At 46.8% G+C, this 17,448-nt stretch overlaps 1 protein-coding gene across 1 annotated transcript in view; it reads left to right on the plus strand.

The window, feature by feature from the left end:
• The first annotated feature begins 6,410 nt into the window (after positions 1–6,410).
• The window catches only part of SAMD4B (sterile alpha motif domain containing 4B), a 30,306-nt gene continuing 19,268 nt past the window's right edge, over positions 6,411–17,448 (plus strand). The window contains exon 1 of the mRNA XM_015569270.1: positions 6,411–6,821. Within this exon, the coding sequence (XP_015424756.1) occupies positions 6,626–6,821 (196 nt within the window). The 5' untranslated portion in view covers positions 6,411–6,625. The remainder of the gene's footprint in view (positions 6,822–17,448) is intronic.

Genomic DNA, 17,448 nt, shown 5'->3' on the forward strand with positions numbered 1-17,448 from the left:
CCAATAAATAATATCGTTATTAAGTATGATATCAAGTTTTAGTCAACGTACCTATAGCTTAACTAAGATTTAAAACTTTAAGTAAAGTTTATTAAGTTAATTTTAGAGAACGTTGTGGAGTGAAAGAAGATGTAGTGTCGAGGATTGAGAAAGGTATGTTGAGATGGTTTGGACGTATAGAGAGGATGAACAAAAGGAGATAGACGAAACAAGTATACAAGACGAGTGTGGATGGGAGAGTTGGAAGGGGTCGACCTCAGCGTATGTACCTCAATCAGATTGAGGACTTTAGCAAAGGCCAGCTTCGGAGTACCCTAATTAAGTTAATAACAATGTACCTACCTATATAGTTTAAGTTTAAAAAATTTGGCTCTCAAAAGAAATTTCAATCGTTGTACTGTTGATATTTGGCTCTGTTGACTAATGAGTTTGCCGACCACTGGCCTAGGTAGGTGCTGAAGAAGGGCTAGGAATGTGTAGGGAGGCTAAGTATGCCTCTTATTTATCCAGAGATATTGGCATTAAATGGCGTACCCTTCAGCCCAACTTTCTAGGCATTGGAATAGAAATTACAGGAGACTAGCATTATTCTCAGGAACAGCCAAGAGTTACAAAGACAGACTGCCTGGCCTTGAAAATCTCAGTTATGTGCAGTCTTGGATAAATGCCTTAACCTATGCGTCAGTTTTTCCATCTGTAAAATGTGGATATTATATACATATATAAGACAGATATAGAATATATATAGTTTTAGATCAAATGAGCTCTTCCATGGAAAGCTGTTATCACAGGGTCTGGGACCTGACAATATATGAAGATATGCCAAGCATCATGCTAGGTATTTTTATATACATTGTTTCATTTCATTCTTAGAACAAGCTTTACTGAGGAGGAAACTGAGTTACTTGCCACAGGTTACACAGCAAGTATGTATCAGCATGAGAGCCCAGATTTCAGCGGGTTGGACACACTCCACAGTGTTGCTCTGAATGTGTAGAGTTGACTTCGAGTGGTGCCTGCTCGAGATGTGGGGTGCTTCTCACTCTTTGGGGCCTAGGAAGGAGCTTAGAGGGCACTTTTTTCCTGGAACCTTTAGCCAATTTTTGGCTCCATTTCTTACCCTCCAGGGTTGGTAGATGCTTCCCAAGAAGGTTACTTGGTCCCATGGAGGCCAGTTATGGCAGCAATATTGTTGGGCTTTTTGAGAGACTGCTGTAGACATTCCACTCTCATGTCTTTCCTCAAAGGCAGGGAGTCATTTTTGGTCACAAGACAGAAGAGACCAGAGCAGTAGTGAATTGTTCTGTATGGGAGCATCAAGGCTTTTTCACCTTTAAATGTTAGAAACCCAATTCAAACTAGCCTCAGTCAAAAAGAAATTTTTGGTCCATGTAATTTAAAAAATGTGAGGTTAGGGGGCTTTAGACTTGCTGTGTGCAGGTTTTCAAATGTGAACAGGTCTCCATTTTCCTCCCCTAATTTCTTGATTCGGCATTCATCTTTGTTGGCTTCATTCTATGTCAGGCTCTCACTGTGAGGTAGCAGAAGCGGCAACCAGTAGCATCAGGAGAGGTGTAATCTGGGCAACCCTAACAGAGAACATGTTTTCCCCAGGGGCTCCAGCAAAAGTTCAAGGAGGACTTTTCCTTGTCTAGGCTTTACTCCATGTCTACTTCTGGATCCAAGAAGGGCAGTTAATTTCCAAAGGGATCTTATGGGGCTGGTACTAGAAGATAGGAATGCGTATTTGGCAGGCAGATCCACCAAAATCCATCACAGTAAGAGGCCTTGAAATAGTCAATGCTTGTGCCTCTCCCTTGACCCATCTCACCAAGCTAGGTCTTACTTTCTCACTGCTGCCAGGCACCCAGGAAATTGAGGTAATTGGCCCTTTGATAGAAAAAGGCCATCCAGTCATCATCCAGAGCAAAAATCTTTCGGTCCAGAGCATAGGAATTCCTCCTTTAAGGCTGATTTTTTTTTTAACACTATATTCTTAAAACTGACTGTTAGCCTAAAGCCCCACGGTTTATTGAGAACTGTCCAACCTATTCTTGGGTACTAGATCCTCTCCATCAGTCATGTTTCCTGAGTAGTGGTGTGGCTTGAAGGTGTGAATCAGAGAGGCCTGAGCGAGGGATAGTTATCAGGAGACTTCTGGTCTTTTCTCTGTATGTGTCCATCTAGTCAAAGGACCATAAGCCACAGGCTTTGTTCCGTATAGTTGCTATTTTAATGCAAATTAATTTCTAACATTTAAAAGTAGAGGAATTTTATTTAAAATTACAGATTTCTGGTTTCTCTTTAAAAAAATAAATAAAAGACCTAACAGTACTAGACCCACATTCCCCCATGGCACCAGTTAATTAGAGCTAAACTGACTTCTCCCTTTAGACAGGGTATGTGCTTTCCAGCTCACCATAGTCTTCACCAGCCTGCTGTTTAAAACCTGGCGGTGTAAAGCATCATGTTTGAGACCCCGCTCTGTTCCAAGGCTTTGCTTCTAGCATTTGACTTGTGGAAAGAAGCTGGGTTGATGTGCAGTTAACAGTTTATTTGGGACACACAGTGCTGTTGCTTAGGAAAAGTAACAACTCAATAAAAGAGTTTATGGAAAAGAATGTGCACAACTTTGGTCTGTTTGTGGGTTTGGTCATCTTTTGCAGTAAATGCTGTTGGCATATCAAACCTCCCATCACAAATGTTCCCTCTGAAATAGTAACATGTCTTCTATCTTATAAGCTGCTGTCCAGTGAAGGAATCCCTCCCACTCCCGAGGGATGTTCATTCAGCCTCCGCTTGACCACTTCCAGCAGCCAGAGAGCTTACTACCTCCTCACGTGGCAGCCAGTTCCATTCTTGGACAGATAACATTATTTTAAAGTTTTTCCTTACATTAAGGCTGTCGCCAGGCACGTGAGCTACCACTCACCTATCCTACATCCAGGGCAAGCACTGATAATCAGTACTCTCTCACTGAGCCAGCAAGTAACATGTACCCTTAAAACTTTAAAAATTAAATTAAATTCCTCTAAAATTTATAGAAGTAATATGTGTTTACTTGTAACTAGTGAAATAGTAAAAAGTTATGTTGAGAGTGTTAATAATGCCTCCTCCTTTCCAAGGTAACCAGTGTGAACAGCCTTGGGGTCTATCCCTTTATACATTTCTCTATATTCATATATACATATGTGTACATATATTCAGATATGATATATAATGGTTTTTGTATATGGCTTGTTTTTTCTTTTTACAAAAAAATGACATCACATTGTACATATTACTATGCAGCTTATGGGCATTACTCCAGGTCAGTAAAGACCAAACACTATATAAAGATTTTTTTTTGTATTGTGCTATCAAAATCAAACATTTTTTTAAAATATATTTTTATTGATTTCAGAGAGGAAGGAAGAGGGGAGAGAAATAGAAACACCCCCAACTGGGGATCGAGCCCACAACCTGGGCATGTGCCCTGTCCAGGAATCAAACCGTGATGATCTGGTTCATAGTCGATGCTCAACCACTGAGCCACCATGGCCGGGCAAGCATATTTTTAATAGCTACATAATATCCCATTCCTTGAGGTGTGCCCAAATTATTAATCATTCCCCCATCGTTTCATTGCTCCAGGATCCTTCTCACCACAGTGCTCCAGGCAGCTACTTCCAGTGAATTTGAGTTAGCCTGAGAAGTAAAACCTATTTTGTCATGTGTGATCCATCTAGCTTATTTCACACATTCTACCTAGAGAATAGAGCAGACAAGCTCAAAGATCCAAGGGAATCTGTTCTGAGGCAAGACTAGAACTGAATTTTCTTGACTTTCAACATTTCCCATATCCTGTGTTGCCTCTCACTTAGAAATGTCTACCCAGGTTCTCCTCTGGAGTAAGTAAATAAATCTAATTCCTCTTATGTGTGCTACCTCTTCAGATATTTGAAGTCAATTATGAAATTGCTCCTGAGTCTTCCCTTCACCAGGAGAAATTTCCTCAATGCCTTCAAATTTTTCTCTCATGATTTTCAAATCCCTTTACCATCCTGTGGGCCATTCTTTCTGTCTTCTCCCCCAGGGCTGTAGCAATCCCAAGTGTGACTTCCATGCTCACTTTTTTTATCCATTCATTTGTGAACACCTTCTATGTGTCAGTCATTGTCTGGACTCTGAGTGATGATGATATAGCTTGTATTTTGGGGGGAAGAGAAAAATAACAAATATAAATAAGATGTTATTTGAGGGTGCTGAATTATATAGAAATGAAATACTTTTAACATAATAGAGTGACTGAGAGTGAGATTGGTCAGGGAAGATCTTTCTAAGGAAGTGACATAGAGCTAAGACCTAAAGTGATAAGTAGGAGCCAGCTATAGATAGGTCTGGGGGAAGAGGATTCCAGGAAATAAGAAAGAACTTGGTACAAGATAAGTTGGAGAGGCCACAGGAACCTTTCAGGGTCCTGTAGGACAAGATAAGACATTCAGGTTTAGTGTAAGCTTTATTTAAGTGCAATGGGAAGTCATTGAGGATTTTAAGCCAGGGAGGCAACATTTGATTTCCCTTTTAAAAAGATTTTGGAGGTTCTATTTTCTTCCACACTTGTTTTTTATATCCAAAGGATTGATAGCCAGGCCAGTTTGCTCTGTTCAGTTGTCCCACAGAGGATTGTTGAGATTAGTCACAGCCATTGTCAAGTGTACCTCGCAGCCTTCCTCAGCAGAAGCATGAAAGTTCAAGGAGATGGCAGTAGCTCCCTAAGACCTGAGCACAGCAGCTTCAATAGATCTTTGTATGGAGTTCTCAGTCCTCTTGGCAGCAAGAGGGGGATGGAGCTGAATATGGTTTGAGGGTAGAGGCGAGGGTAGTGATAGCAAGAAAGATGGGAAATGTGAATAGGGACCTGGCTGGAAACAGAAAAACGTATCAGAGTAGTGTCCATAAACCAGTCAACTGACGAACAGGCCTGTTTTGTCTGTCCAGTTGACACAGCTCCTTTATAGTTCCTGCCTAAGATGAATTTGGACACTTTCTTACTTGGGAGTTTTTGACTTTTGAAGTGTCCCCCTTGTCCTCAGATTGACATCCCCTTGGCTTTTAGGTGACATCCTCAGATCTCTGGGAGCCAAAGGGACTTCACCACCCAGAGCACTTTGGTCAGGGTTAGTCTTCAGGGGAATGAAGAAGGGAGCTGGAAGAGATTCACCTCAGAGTAGAGATAGATGGGATCTTAAAATCAGAGTTGCACCTTTTCTAGAGTAAGAGCTAGAGTGGAGGAGGTGACCCTTTCCCCCCCACCCCCAGCCTGTTTGAGATCTCTGAAAAGGCCTCTCTATCCATACCCTTACCCTTAGGTACTCAGACAGTTACTAATCAGGTATTCACATACCTGAGATCTCCACTGCTGTCACCACCTCACCACCCACCCACATCCTAGCTTTGTAAGTCTTAGCTTGAAATAATATAAATACTTCAAAGGGTCCTTTCAGCAGGTGCGTAGTCACTTTGTCCAGATCTCAGAGGAGGTGGCCAGAGACCAACAAGGGCAGGGCATGTGCTTGGGTCATATGCCTGTGTAGTCAAGTCACCTGGGGCCAGGTCTCTATTAATTCAGATTTTTTTCCTATAATGTGCAGCTTCTCCTATTTCCCACTTCTGGAAAACCTTACCAACTTACTCTCTGCTTTAAATTCACATCCTTTGGCTCTAGTCGGTTTGGCTCAATGGATAGAGTGTCAGCCTGCAGACTGAAAGGTCCCAGGTTCGATTCTGGTCAAGGGCACATGCCTCGGTTGCCGGCTCGATCTTCAGTAGGGGCCATGCAGGAGACAGCCGATCAATGATTTTCTCTCTCATCATTGATATTTCGATCTCTCTCTCTCCCTCTCCCATCCTCTCTGAAACCAATTAAAATCTATTAATAAATAAATTCAGCTGAAACCGGTTTGGCTCAGTGGATAGAGCGTCGGCCTGCGGACTGAAGGGTCCCAGGTTCAATTCCGGTCAAGGGCATGTACCTTGGTTGCGGGCACATCCCCAGTGGGGAGTGTGCAGGAGGCAGCTGGTCGATGTTTCTCTCTCATCGATGTTTCTAATCTCTCTCCTTTCCTCTCTGTAAAAACTCAATAAAATATATTTTAAAAAATAAAATAAATAAATAAATTCACATCTTTTGGCCCTATGACAGCCAAGCCTGAGGGGTAGCATCTTAGGGTAGGTCTCTTGAGTCCTGATCAAGCCTTTTCTCTGGATCTGAAGATTGGAGGGATAGTTGGTTTAGTATCTGGTATTGGCTTCACCTTTCTCCTGGGAGCTCCACAGAGTGGATAGCCTGAAAGAGAAAGGCATGAAGACTCCTTCCCCCCTCAGCACCAGGTCATTTCCAGCTCCTTCATTCTATCTGACCCCTTGCTTCCTTTTGCAGGAGCCTGGAGAGGTGTGGCTGGACCAAGACCTTCCCCGATGTGAGCAGGTTTCCTCCCCCCACCACCTATTGCCACCACGCCAGGGAACGTCCTTAAGCCCTGGCCTTCAGGGAAGAGGTAACAGGAACCCGGAGCCGAGACCATGTGACGGCGCTGGCCCTGGCCACCGCCGTACCCCCCACCCTGGCCCCAGGCCCGGCACCATGATGTTCCGAGACCAGGTGGGCATCCTCGCTGGCTGGTTCAAGGGCTGGAATGAGTGTGAGCAGACAGTGGCCCTGCTGTCACTTCTGAAGCGGGTCACTCGCACCCAGGCTCGCTTCCTGCAGCTCTGTCTAGAACACTCCTTGGCGGACTGCAATGACATCCACCTGCTGGAGTCAGAGGCCAACAGTGCTGGTAAGTGTCCATCCCCAGAGATGGGAGTAGGAGGGAGACCTAGAACAGGAACAGATGTCAGATGGTTGAGGAGGCCTACCCAACAATGGTGCTAAGAAATGTGGGTTCTAGATTTGGTGGGTGGGGAGTCCCTGACCTCCCAAATTATCATCATGGCTTTCCTGGGGCTTTGTTGCTAATTATCCTCAGTCATGGAATGGGGGACTTCTGAGGGTGGGCAGTGCAAACTGGAAACTACCCACAGCAAAGGAAGAATCATGTAGGGTGGCTTGTCTGTGAAGTTGAAACAAACAGACTAAAGTCATTACCTATGAAAGGGGGATTGAAGGGGAGCATTAATTCAATTTTCTGGCTCTAGGACAGGGGTCCTCAAACTTTAAACGGGGCCAGTTCACTGTCCCTCAGACTGTTGGAGGGCCGGACTATAGTTTAAAAAAAAAAACTATGAACAAATTCCTATGCACACTGCACATATCTTATTTTGAAGTAAAAAAACAAAACGGGAACAAATACAATATTTGTATTTGCATGTGGCCCGCGGGCCGTAGTTTGAGGACCCCTGCTCTAGGACATCAGAGATAGGAGGATATTTTAGAACTCTTCCAAATTTACAAGTCATCTTATACTATCCTTAACCCCTGAAAAATAAGTTGGACTTAAATCATAAACAGCTTCAAGAGAATATTGAATTTAAGATTAGTCCATTTCAGTTCCCTTACCACTCAGTAGAGCAGCGGTCGCCAACCTTTTGGACCTCATGGACCACTGGTTGGTGACTGCTGCAGTAGAGAGTGCTCTGTCCTGTGAGGTTAGCACTGGTATGGGTAAGCCAGATTTTTCTAGGACCTCTCCCTAGGCCCCTGGGCATAAACAGGAGTCAGGTAAGAGAACCATCTCAAGAGACTCTGTTGAAGCCATTTTGGCCTTCTGGATCCCCACAGGCCTGATGGAGACCTGTTGCCCTTGGTAACAGGTGAGAGAGATGGAGGCGAGAGAAGAGGTCGAGTCATGCACACCTGAAAGCTAGCTGGAGAGAGGGACCCCATGTAAAGTGTGTCTAGACCAGGGGTGGGCAAACTTTTTGACTCGAGGGCCACAATGGGTTCTTAAACTGGACCGGAGGGCCGGAACAAAAGCATTGATGGAGTATTTGTGTGAACTAATATAAATTCAAAGTAAACATCTTATCTAATAAAAGACAAAAATGGTAATTGGCGTACGACCAATACCCTTTTCATTGGCTAATCAGGGCTATATGCAAATTAACTGCCAACTAAGATTGACAGTTAACTGCCAACTAAGATTGGCAGTTAACTGCCAACAAGATGGCGGTTAATTTGCATATGTAGGCACAATGCAGGAAGGCGAAAGGGAAAGCAGGAAGAAGCCCCCTGCCACTGACAGTGATCAGAAACCCAGGGGGGAGCTAAGAGCTGGGGGGCAGGCCAGGGCCGCCTTTGCCCTGCCCCCCAGCCATGATTGGAGAATCAGGAGTTTTTGCCGCCCTGGCCAGTGATAGCAGGAAGTAGGGGTGGAGCCAGCGATGGGAGCTGGGCACGGTCGAAGCTGGCAGTCCCAGGAGCTAGGGGTCCCTTGCCTGGGCCTAAAGCGAAGCCCACAATCGCGGGGCTGCTGCAGTTGCGGGTCCCCGCTGCCCGGGCCGGAGGCCTAGGCCAGAGGCGTTAGGCCTGGGCAGGGGCGGAGCCTGCAACCGCGGGGAGCTGGGGGTCCCCTGCCAAGGCCTGATGCCTGGGCCAGAGGCATCAGGCCTGGGTGGGGGGCGGAGCCGGGGATTGGGGGGATATGATGGTCCCCTTGCCCAGGCCTGAAGCCTGAGTCAGAGGCGTCAGGCTTGGATGGGTAGTGGAGCAAGTGATCAGAGGGAGATGGGGGTCCCCTGCCCAGGCATGATTCCGGGGCCAGAGGCCTCAGGCCTGGGCGGGGACCAGAGCCAGTGATCGGGGGGAGATGGGAGTCCCCTGTCCAAGCCTGACACCTCTGGCGGAGGCGTCAGGCCTGGGCAAGGGGCCGATCCTGCGATTGGAGGGTGATGGGGGTCAACGCCTGAGGGCTCCCAGTATGTGAGAGGGGGCAGGCTGGGCTGAGGGACACTCCCCCCACACACACACCAGGTGCACGAATTTCGTGCACCGGGCCCATAGTCATTACATAAAAGGGTACGGTCTTTTTTTTTTTTTTTAGTTTTATTCGTTTCAAAGGGGCCGGATCTGGCCCGCGGGCCGTAGTTTGCCCACGGCTGGTCTAGACCCTTCCCACCTTCTTCGCCATAATAATAGTTCACACTGAGCCCTTACAGCAAGCCAAGTACTGACTTTACTTTTTTTTTTCCAGAGAGGAAGGGAGGGGAAGAGAGAGATGGAAACATCAATGATGAGAGAATCATTGATTGGCTGCCTCCAATCAATGGCTGCCCTTTACTGGGGATCAAGCCCACAAACTGTGACCTCCTAGTTCATAGGTTGACACTCAATGACTGAGCCACACCGGCCAGGCCTGGCTTTACTTTTATAGTAACTTCGAAAGCAGTGTTCTTTGGTGGCTCTAAAGTCAAACGTCCCAGTTCTGTTATTGCCATACTTAACCTTTCTGAGCCTTGATTTCCTTGTCTTTAAACTCAAGTTGATAACTGACTTTACCTTCTAGGTGATTGTGAACTCTGAGACTAGTGCCTGTCATGTAGTAAACACTCAATAAATATAAATTGTTGTGTTTATTGTCAATAACTCATGTAGTCCTCCCAACAAACCCATGAGATAGATACTGTCATTATCCTCATTGTATAGGCCAGTGGTCGGCAAACTCATTAGTCAACAATGCCAAATATCAACAGTACAACGGTTGAAATTTCTTTTGAGAGCCAAATTTTTTAAACTTACACTATATCAGTAGGTACATTGTTAATAACTTAATTAGAGCACTCCTAAGGCTTAGAAAGAGCCACACTCAAGGGGCCAAAGAGCCGCATGTGGCTCACAAGCCACAGTTTGCCAACCACGGGTATAGGTGAAGAAGTCAGCATGGGCTGCTAGGATTAGGATTTGGGGAACCACAGCTGCCGTGCTTCCCTCATCTCCCCGGGACCACCTGCCTTAGAAACAGTCACCTGTATTTTACCCAGTCTTTAGGTACAAATCGCAGAAGCACCATGGTTGTAGGAGAACATGGTTCTTCAGGCCAGGAGTCATACCAGCTGAAGTCCCAGTCTGGTAGACAGTGAGCAGCAGTAACCCAGCTTAGCTGCAGCAGGTCCAGAGCTCAGCCATTTGATATCCTTTTCACGCTCCCAAGCAGGGAGGACTCCCCTCTGCTCTAGCACCAGGGGCAGGAGTTTCGTGGTTGTAATATGGCTCTGCACCCAGAATGGAGAGTTGCTTTGGGGCAGGCCAGTATCTTATACATATCCTCACAATCCCATCTTGAGCAGGCAGTTGGATGAGCACTGAGTGCCAGTCTTGACTACCTATCAGATTCACCATTGTGCTTATTGCTGTTTATTTATTAGAGCATTTTTCGTTCTTTAGTTGTTTTTAAAACTTATGATAAAAACAAACCATTTGAAAGGCGAAAAGTAAAGTCTCCCTCCCAAACTTCCATGTTCCCAATTTGTGTGTATTTTGTGAGATATTCTGTATGAACATAGTCATATTTTTCCTCCAGCTTTTTCATTGTTTTGATTGTTTTATTGCATAGAACACTGAGCATATTAACCAGTTGCTTTTTTTCACTTGAACAATAATAACTTGAAGATCATTACATATTCAGCACATACATGTATATCTCATTGTTATTAATGGTTTCTTAGTAGTAAGAATAGGTAACATTTATAGAATCCTACCTGTATATCAAGCAGTACATTACCTTTATTACTCATTTAACCCTCCCAATAGCTCTGTGAGGTAGGTCTCACTACTTCCTCATTTTACAGATGAGGAGACTGGCATCTGGGAAGGTTTAGTGACTTCCCAGAGTCATCTGGTCAGAAGCAGAGCTAGAATTTGACTTTACAGAGGTCTTGCTGTTGACCAGAGGACTCTACCACAGGCTATGTTCAGCTTTACTCTTATAAACAGTACTGTAATGAGTACCCTTTAATCATCTGTAGGATAAATTCCTAGAATTCTGTGGGATTGCTAAATTTGAAGTTATATGCATTTCAGTATTTATTATTACCACATTGCCCTTGAAGAACCTTTTGTACAAGGAACCTGAGGCCCATCCAAGATGGTTTGCATTGGTATGTTGGAGTTAATGCCTAACTAGTGTTGAGAATTGCTGTGGAATGAATTGACTAATGAATGAATATATGAATCAAGGTTTTTATCCTGAGTCCCATGTCAGAGAATATAACAGGCTAATACTTAGATGAATAGAGAAGTAGGGAAAACTTAGAATGAAGGAGCAAAGAGGGAGAGCCATAGTATGTTCCAGAGTCAGCAGGAGGCCTTCCAGGATTAGAGCAAAGCACAACAGAGAAATTTGGTAGAGTCTTGGATGCCTCTTTCCTAAAAGGTAAATTTTGTTGGGCCTTTAATGCCTCTTTCCTAATAGTCACGGGGCTCCAAGACTAAGGAAGTCTGTGTCTTCTGACTTGCTCCCACAGTCAAGTAGAACAGCTACCTTGGTGAAGGAAGGAGCTACTTCCTGGGCTTGGGTGCCTGCCTTGTGAAAGGAGCTTTATGCACCCTCTGTTATTCCTCCTCTGTTCATATGGCCTTCCCATTCCCTGGTGTTTCCCAAACTTAATTCATTGGCAGAATCACCTGGTGGGAGAGGAGGTGACTTAAAATTCATATTCCTGGGCCCTTCACCCAGACTCACTAACTTAGAATCCTGAGGGGATAGGTTTGGGAACAAGTACCCAGGTTCTTCTGCTGAAATGATTCATTTGTCATAGGACAAGTGAGACTAGGAATCAGGACATCCAGGAGTTCCAGATCCAGCTCTGCCACTAACACCTCTTGAGACCTGGGCCAGCCCCACCCCTCTTGGGCCTGAGGATCTACATCTGGAGAGTGAAGATGTTGTTATAGATACTCTCCCAGTACCTTTTGGGTTCTGAAAGAATGCACAAAGAACGCAGACTTATGACCATGCATATTACTTTGTTTGGGGGCCCAGCACATTCTTCTAAAGCAGTTGTTCTTAATATTTTATGAGATGAATCCATCAGTGAATCTGTTCCTCATCCCCACCAAGATGTACACCTACTCCACAAACCAAATCTTGGATCAGTCAGTCCACTAATTCCCTGTCTATTACAGGATCTGAAGTTCTTCAACTTTTTCAGATCCCTTCGGGCCAAGAGGGCTAAAACAGTAAGACAGATCCTCTGCCATTTTCTGGGTTTGTACTCCATATCCCACCCACCCAACCCTGCTACTTCCTCCAGTTCTCCCAGGGAGACTCTGGGTTCAAGTTTGAGTTTGGATCAGAGCTGCCCACCTGTCCATCTCCTCAGAAAGTGTGGGGAATGCAGAGGACTTGATTAAGGAAAGTGGGTCCCAACTCTGGCTTCATGTCAGAATCACCAAGGCTCTTTATTAAATGAACCTGTGGCCTGGGTCCTATTTCCAGAGATTCTGATATTTTTTAAGCTCCCTAGTTGACTCTTGTGTGCATCCAGTAGAGAACCATTTGTCTTGATGTTGACACTGTTTCTGGGTGGGCCCAGAAAGGTGTTTAGGGTACTGTTTTGTGACATGTCGAGAGTGGGGGCTATAGAAGAGGGCTCTGGTCTGGGCTGTCTCTTCCTCTCAAGCAACTGGGAAGTCCCCCAACCTAGGCAGCTAGCGTTGGTTTCATGGAAGCAGAATCTGAACAGGCAAGGAGAGTCCCCAGGTTTCCTTTTTGTCATCCCTGTTCCTTCTCCCAGTGCTGTCTTCCCTGCCTGTTTGGAGTTATAACAGTAATTTTGTCTCTTTTCCCCTGATGCTGACTTGGACCAGAAGGGTAGGGCCAGAGAAACTGAAATCCCCTTCTCTCCCTGGTCCTATAGCTTCCTGAGTCACATTTCCTGCATTTTTTTCCTCCTCTTGTCCTCTGAGTCAGAGTCCCAATATCCAGCAGGTTTAAGCCCCTCCCTCCCTGGCTCACTGAAACTGGGTGGGGAAACTGAGGTCAGGAGGGGGCCATGGCTGAGTGAGTCACTAGAGCTCAACTCTGATGCCTATACCCTCCCCTTTCAAAACTCTACTGACATAGTTCATCAAACAAAAATGTAAGCCCCCAGAATCCCCCATGTTTGTGTGAGCTGGAGTGAGGCAGAGAAGGCCATGTTTGGAGCCAAACCCCAGCCCTTCTAACTAGTGCCTGAGGCTGCCACGATTGTTGCAACAGCCAGCACATAAAAATGGGTTTGCTGTTATGGCAGTCTCCAAGATATATTTGGCTCCTGTGATTTGCCAGAACCCAGGTTCATGACCTACTTAGCTCTGGTCACCTGGCCAAAAAGGGCACTCTTACGCAGTCTACCTCATCTTCTCTGTGCCTGTGGAGTCCAGGTTGGCAGCTTGGTGAGAAGCAGCAGTTGGCATCATGGCATCCCTTAGCCTCCCTCCCCACCCACTTCCAGAATTTCATCATGGCTTGTGCTTCTGGCTCAGAAGAATCAGAGATGTTTATGTGTTAGTAAATAACTGTATGAAACTCCCCGATCCTGTTGGGAATCTCAAGAGCTCAGATGTGCCCTCCTATATAAATTGCTCCTCCCCCAGCCCCCAAAACAGCATGGACAATAAATCTTTAGCCAGGAACAGCAATGACAGTTAAAGTATATGGAACACTTTATACATGTTAGGTGCTATGCACAGTTGTCTCATTGACTTTTACTAGAGTCCTGTAATGAAGGGGTTTTTACTACCCCATATTGTACAGAAAAGGAGACCAAGACTCAGAGAGGTTAAAGGACTGGCCTGCAATTATGTTAACCTAGGTCATGGAGACAGAGCTGGGTTTTTCTAATCCAGGCAACTTTGCCTGTTAAACTTGTGCTCTTACTTAGTATACTCTGCTGGGACACAGGAGAGGGTAACCTGAGGTCAGGGTATCCTAGAAAGAACACATTATACACACATAGACACCACTATCATCAGGGGGACCATCTGGGTTCAATTGTGCAGGTATTCATTGGGTCCCTGCTATGCCTCAACTCTGAGCCAGACTTTTCTGATCTGGGCAGGAAACTAGAAGTTCCATCCCCACCCCTCATCTGCAGCCCCAGCTGGGCTCACCCCAAGGGGCCTGAGGCTGCACAAATTCTTTGGACCAGTTCCACTGCTTACTGATGCTTCCCAGTCATGGGAGGCCCACCCTCCCAACACACCACCACATGGACACATAAACACACATTTCCCTAGGGTCCACAGTAGAACAAGGTCCTTCATTGAGCCCAGTCCTTGGGGCTATTCTGTCACATCCCATGGCAGTACCAGAGGAGAATCTGTGTTCCTTAGCCTTGGGGTCCCGGCAGTACCCTGGGGTGGGGGAGGGATTAGACAAGGCTTCTCTCTGTCCCAGATGCTTCTGGCAATCCTGAAGGCCTAAACAACAGTGATTGAGAACATCAGGATAGGGCTGAAAGGGCAGGCTGACTGCTGGAGAATGGAGAAAAACACCAATCTTTGAGTCACATACTGAGTGCTTACTATGGGCAGACTGTCAGGTGCTTTCCATTTCATTGTTTCCCTAAATCCTCTTGGCAGCCCTATAATCCCTCTTTTACAGAGGAAGCATATTACCCATGCAACTGGGTGACACAGCTGGGATACAAGTCTTTGACTTTGTCCCTAATATTAATCACTCTATTTTTTCTTCCTCTCATCAAGAACTAAAAACCCAGGGACTAAGTCAGAGAAATAAAGTGTCAGGGAGTTCCTTCCCATGTGATTCAGTGCCAGATGAAGCTGGGAGGACTGGAAAGGTGAAGGCTCTCTGAAGTCAGGAAGGCCTATCTGACCTTGGAAGAGCTTAGATCTGGAGATGATCTAAGAGACAGCTTTGTGGTCATGGGAACTAGTTCAAGAAAAAAGACAGATTGTCTGGCCGGTGTGTCTCAGTGGTTGAGCTTCCAGCCATGAACCAGTAGGTCATGGTTCAATTCCCAGTCAGGACACATGCCCAGGTTTCAGGCTCCATCCCCAGTAGGGGGTGTGCAGGAGGCAGGAAATCAATGTTTATCTCTCATCAATGTTACTATATATCCCTTTCCCTTCCTCTCTCTCTAAAATCAATAAAAACATTAAAAAAGAAAGTTGTTTTTTTTTAAAGGGAGAAGAGACAGATTGGAGAGGATGAAATTTTCTAGCCTTGAGTAGCAGGTCCTAAAGGGAATCTGTAAAGCCAGGGACACGGGGGAAAAAAAGATACCTGGCATTGGAGAGATAGTAGAAGATTAGGGGTAAAGTCCCTCCCAATTCTGGAGGCAGGCAGCCCTGGATTTGGATCTTGGCTCTTCCCTTTGGGGAAGTGACTTCACCTTTCCAAATCCATTTCCTCATCTTCAAGATAGGGATGCTAAAACAGGGTTGGGTTGAGAATGAAAAGCAAGTATGTTCTTAGCATAGAGTCTGGCTCATAGTAAATGCTCAGTTATCACTATTACTAGAGGCCCAGTGCATGAAATTTGTGCACAAGGGGGCAGGGGTTTCCTCAGCCCGGCCTATGCCCTCTCGCAATCCGGGTAGGGTCCCCAGACCTGGCCGGCAATCAGGACCTATCAGGACTTCCCTTCCCCTGGCTGCCTACAGCTGGCCCTGCCCCCGCTGCTGCCACTGCTTGCCATCTGTGCGGCACTGCCCCCCCCCCCGCCCCCCACCCTGCCACTGGTCAGTGGGGTGCGATAGCTTGTCAGCCCCACACACCTGCCACAGCATCACTGGCTGGTGGCCTGTGCCTCCCTTTGTGGGGTGATTGCGGGGTGATGGCAGGGCCCCCCAACTAATTGCATCGCACCCACCTTGGCTGGCCTGGCACCAGTGCGTGTCATAGCATGGTCATCTGGAAGGTTGGCCGGGTGGTCGTTCTGCTGTTTGGTCATTCAGTGAATTTGCATATTATGCTCTTATTATTATAGATTGTATACTACAGTAGTCCCCCCTTTTATCTGTGGTTTTGCATTCCATGGTTTCAGTTACCCACAGTCAAACATGGTCCAAAAATATTCAATGCAAAATTCCAGAAATAAACAATTCCTAAGTTTTAAGTTGTGTACCATTCTCAGTATCATGAAGAAATCTCACACCGTCCCACCTGGAATGTGAATCATCCCTTTGTCCAGTGTATTGTGTTGTATACACTGACTACCTCATTTATCACTTAGTAGCCATCTTGGTTATCAGATATTTTGGGGGGGGAGAGACCACATTCACATAATATTTATTGCAGTATCCTATCCAATAAAAGAGAAACATGGTAATTAGCGTACGACTGCTACCCCTCCCATTGGCTAATCAGGGTGATATGCAAACTCACTGCCAGCAAAGATGGCAGCCAGGCAGCTTAAACTGAACATGAGGCTTGCTTGCTTCAGTGATGGAGGACTGCAACGTTCCCCGCCTGCCTTGCCGGCCTCTGAGCTTGCAGTTTGAAACATTGTAACAAATATAGAAGCTAAACAAAACCCCAGAAACCAGCTTTCAGCCGGCTGGGATCTCAGAGCGGTTGGGAGCGTCAGTCACCCGCCAGGCTGAAAACAGCCCTCAGCCACTCCCCCAGACTGGCCAGGCCCCCTAGTGGGGACCCCCACCCTGATCCAGGACCCTCTTCAGGGCAAACCAGCCAGCCCCCACCCATTCACCAGGCCTCTATTCTATATAGTAAAAGGGTAATGTGCCTCCCAGCACTGGGATCAGCGGAGCTGTGAGGACTCCCGGCACCGGGATCAGTGCGACAGGGGGCAGCGCCCAAACCCCCTGATCGCCCTGCGGCTCTGTGTGTGACAGGGGGCAGGGTCACAACCTCCCTATCGGCCCTGCTCTGTTTGTGATAGGGGAAGGCGCCCCAACCCCCCAATCGCCCCTGCCCTGAGCGTGACTGAGGGTGGCATCGCAAGCTCCCAATCCGCCCTGCTCTGTGCATGACGGGGCGGTGCCCCAACTCCCCAATCAGCCCTGCTCTGAGTCCGACCAGGGCCTGCACCTAGGGATTGGGCTTGCCCTCTGCCACCCAGGAGCAGGCCTAAGCCAGCAGGTCGTTATCTTCTGAGGGGTCCCAGACTGCGAGAGGGCACAGGCTGGGCTGAGAAACCCCCCCCCCCCCGCAGTGCACAAATTTTTGTGCACTGGGCCTCTAGTCCTATCTAATAAAGAGGGAATATGCTAATTGATGCTCACATTGTCGTAAAGATGGTGGTGCCCACATCCAATAAGGAGGGAATATGCTAATTGACTGCCCCGCCCTCAAAGATGGCAGTGCCCACAGCCACAAGATGGTGGTGCCCAGTCCTCTCAGCCCCACCCAGGTGGCAGGCACGCGGCAAGGCTGGGCCCGCCCCTAGGCAGGTGCAGCCGCTTTGCGCACCTACCTCTGGAGTCCCCCAGTTCCCTCAGCCCCCCAGCCACTCAGGGCTGGCCTGAGGCGCTGAAGCGCAGGCAAGCCTTGGATGGAGGGC

Source organism: Myotis davidii, unplaced genomic scaffold (genome assembly GCF_000327345.1).
Source record: "Myotis davidii unplaced genomic scaffold, ASM32734v1 scaffold825, whole genome shotgun sequence".
Lineage (NCBI taxonomy): Eukaryota > Metazoa > Chordata > Mammalia > Chiroptera > Vespertilionidae > Myotis > Myotis davidii.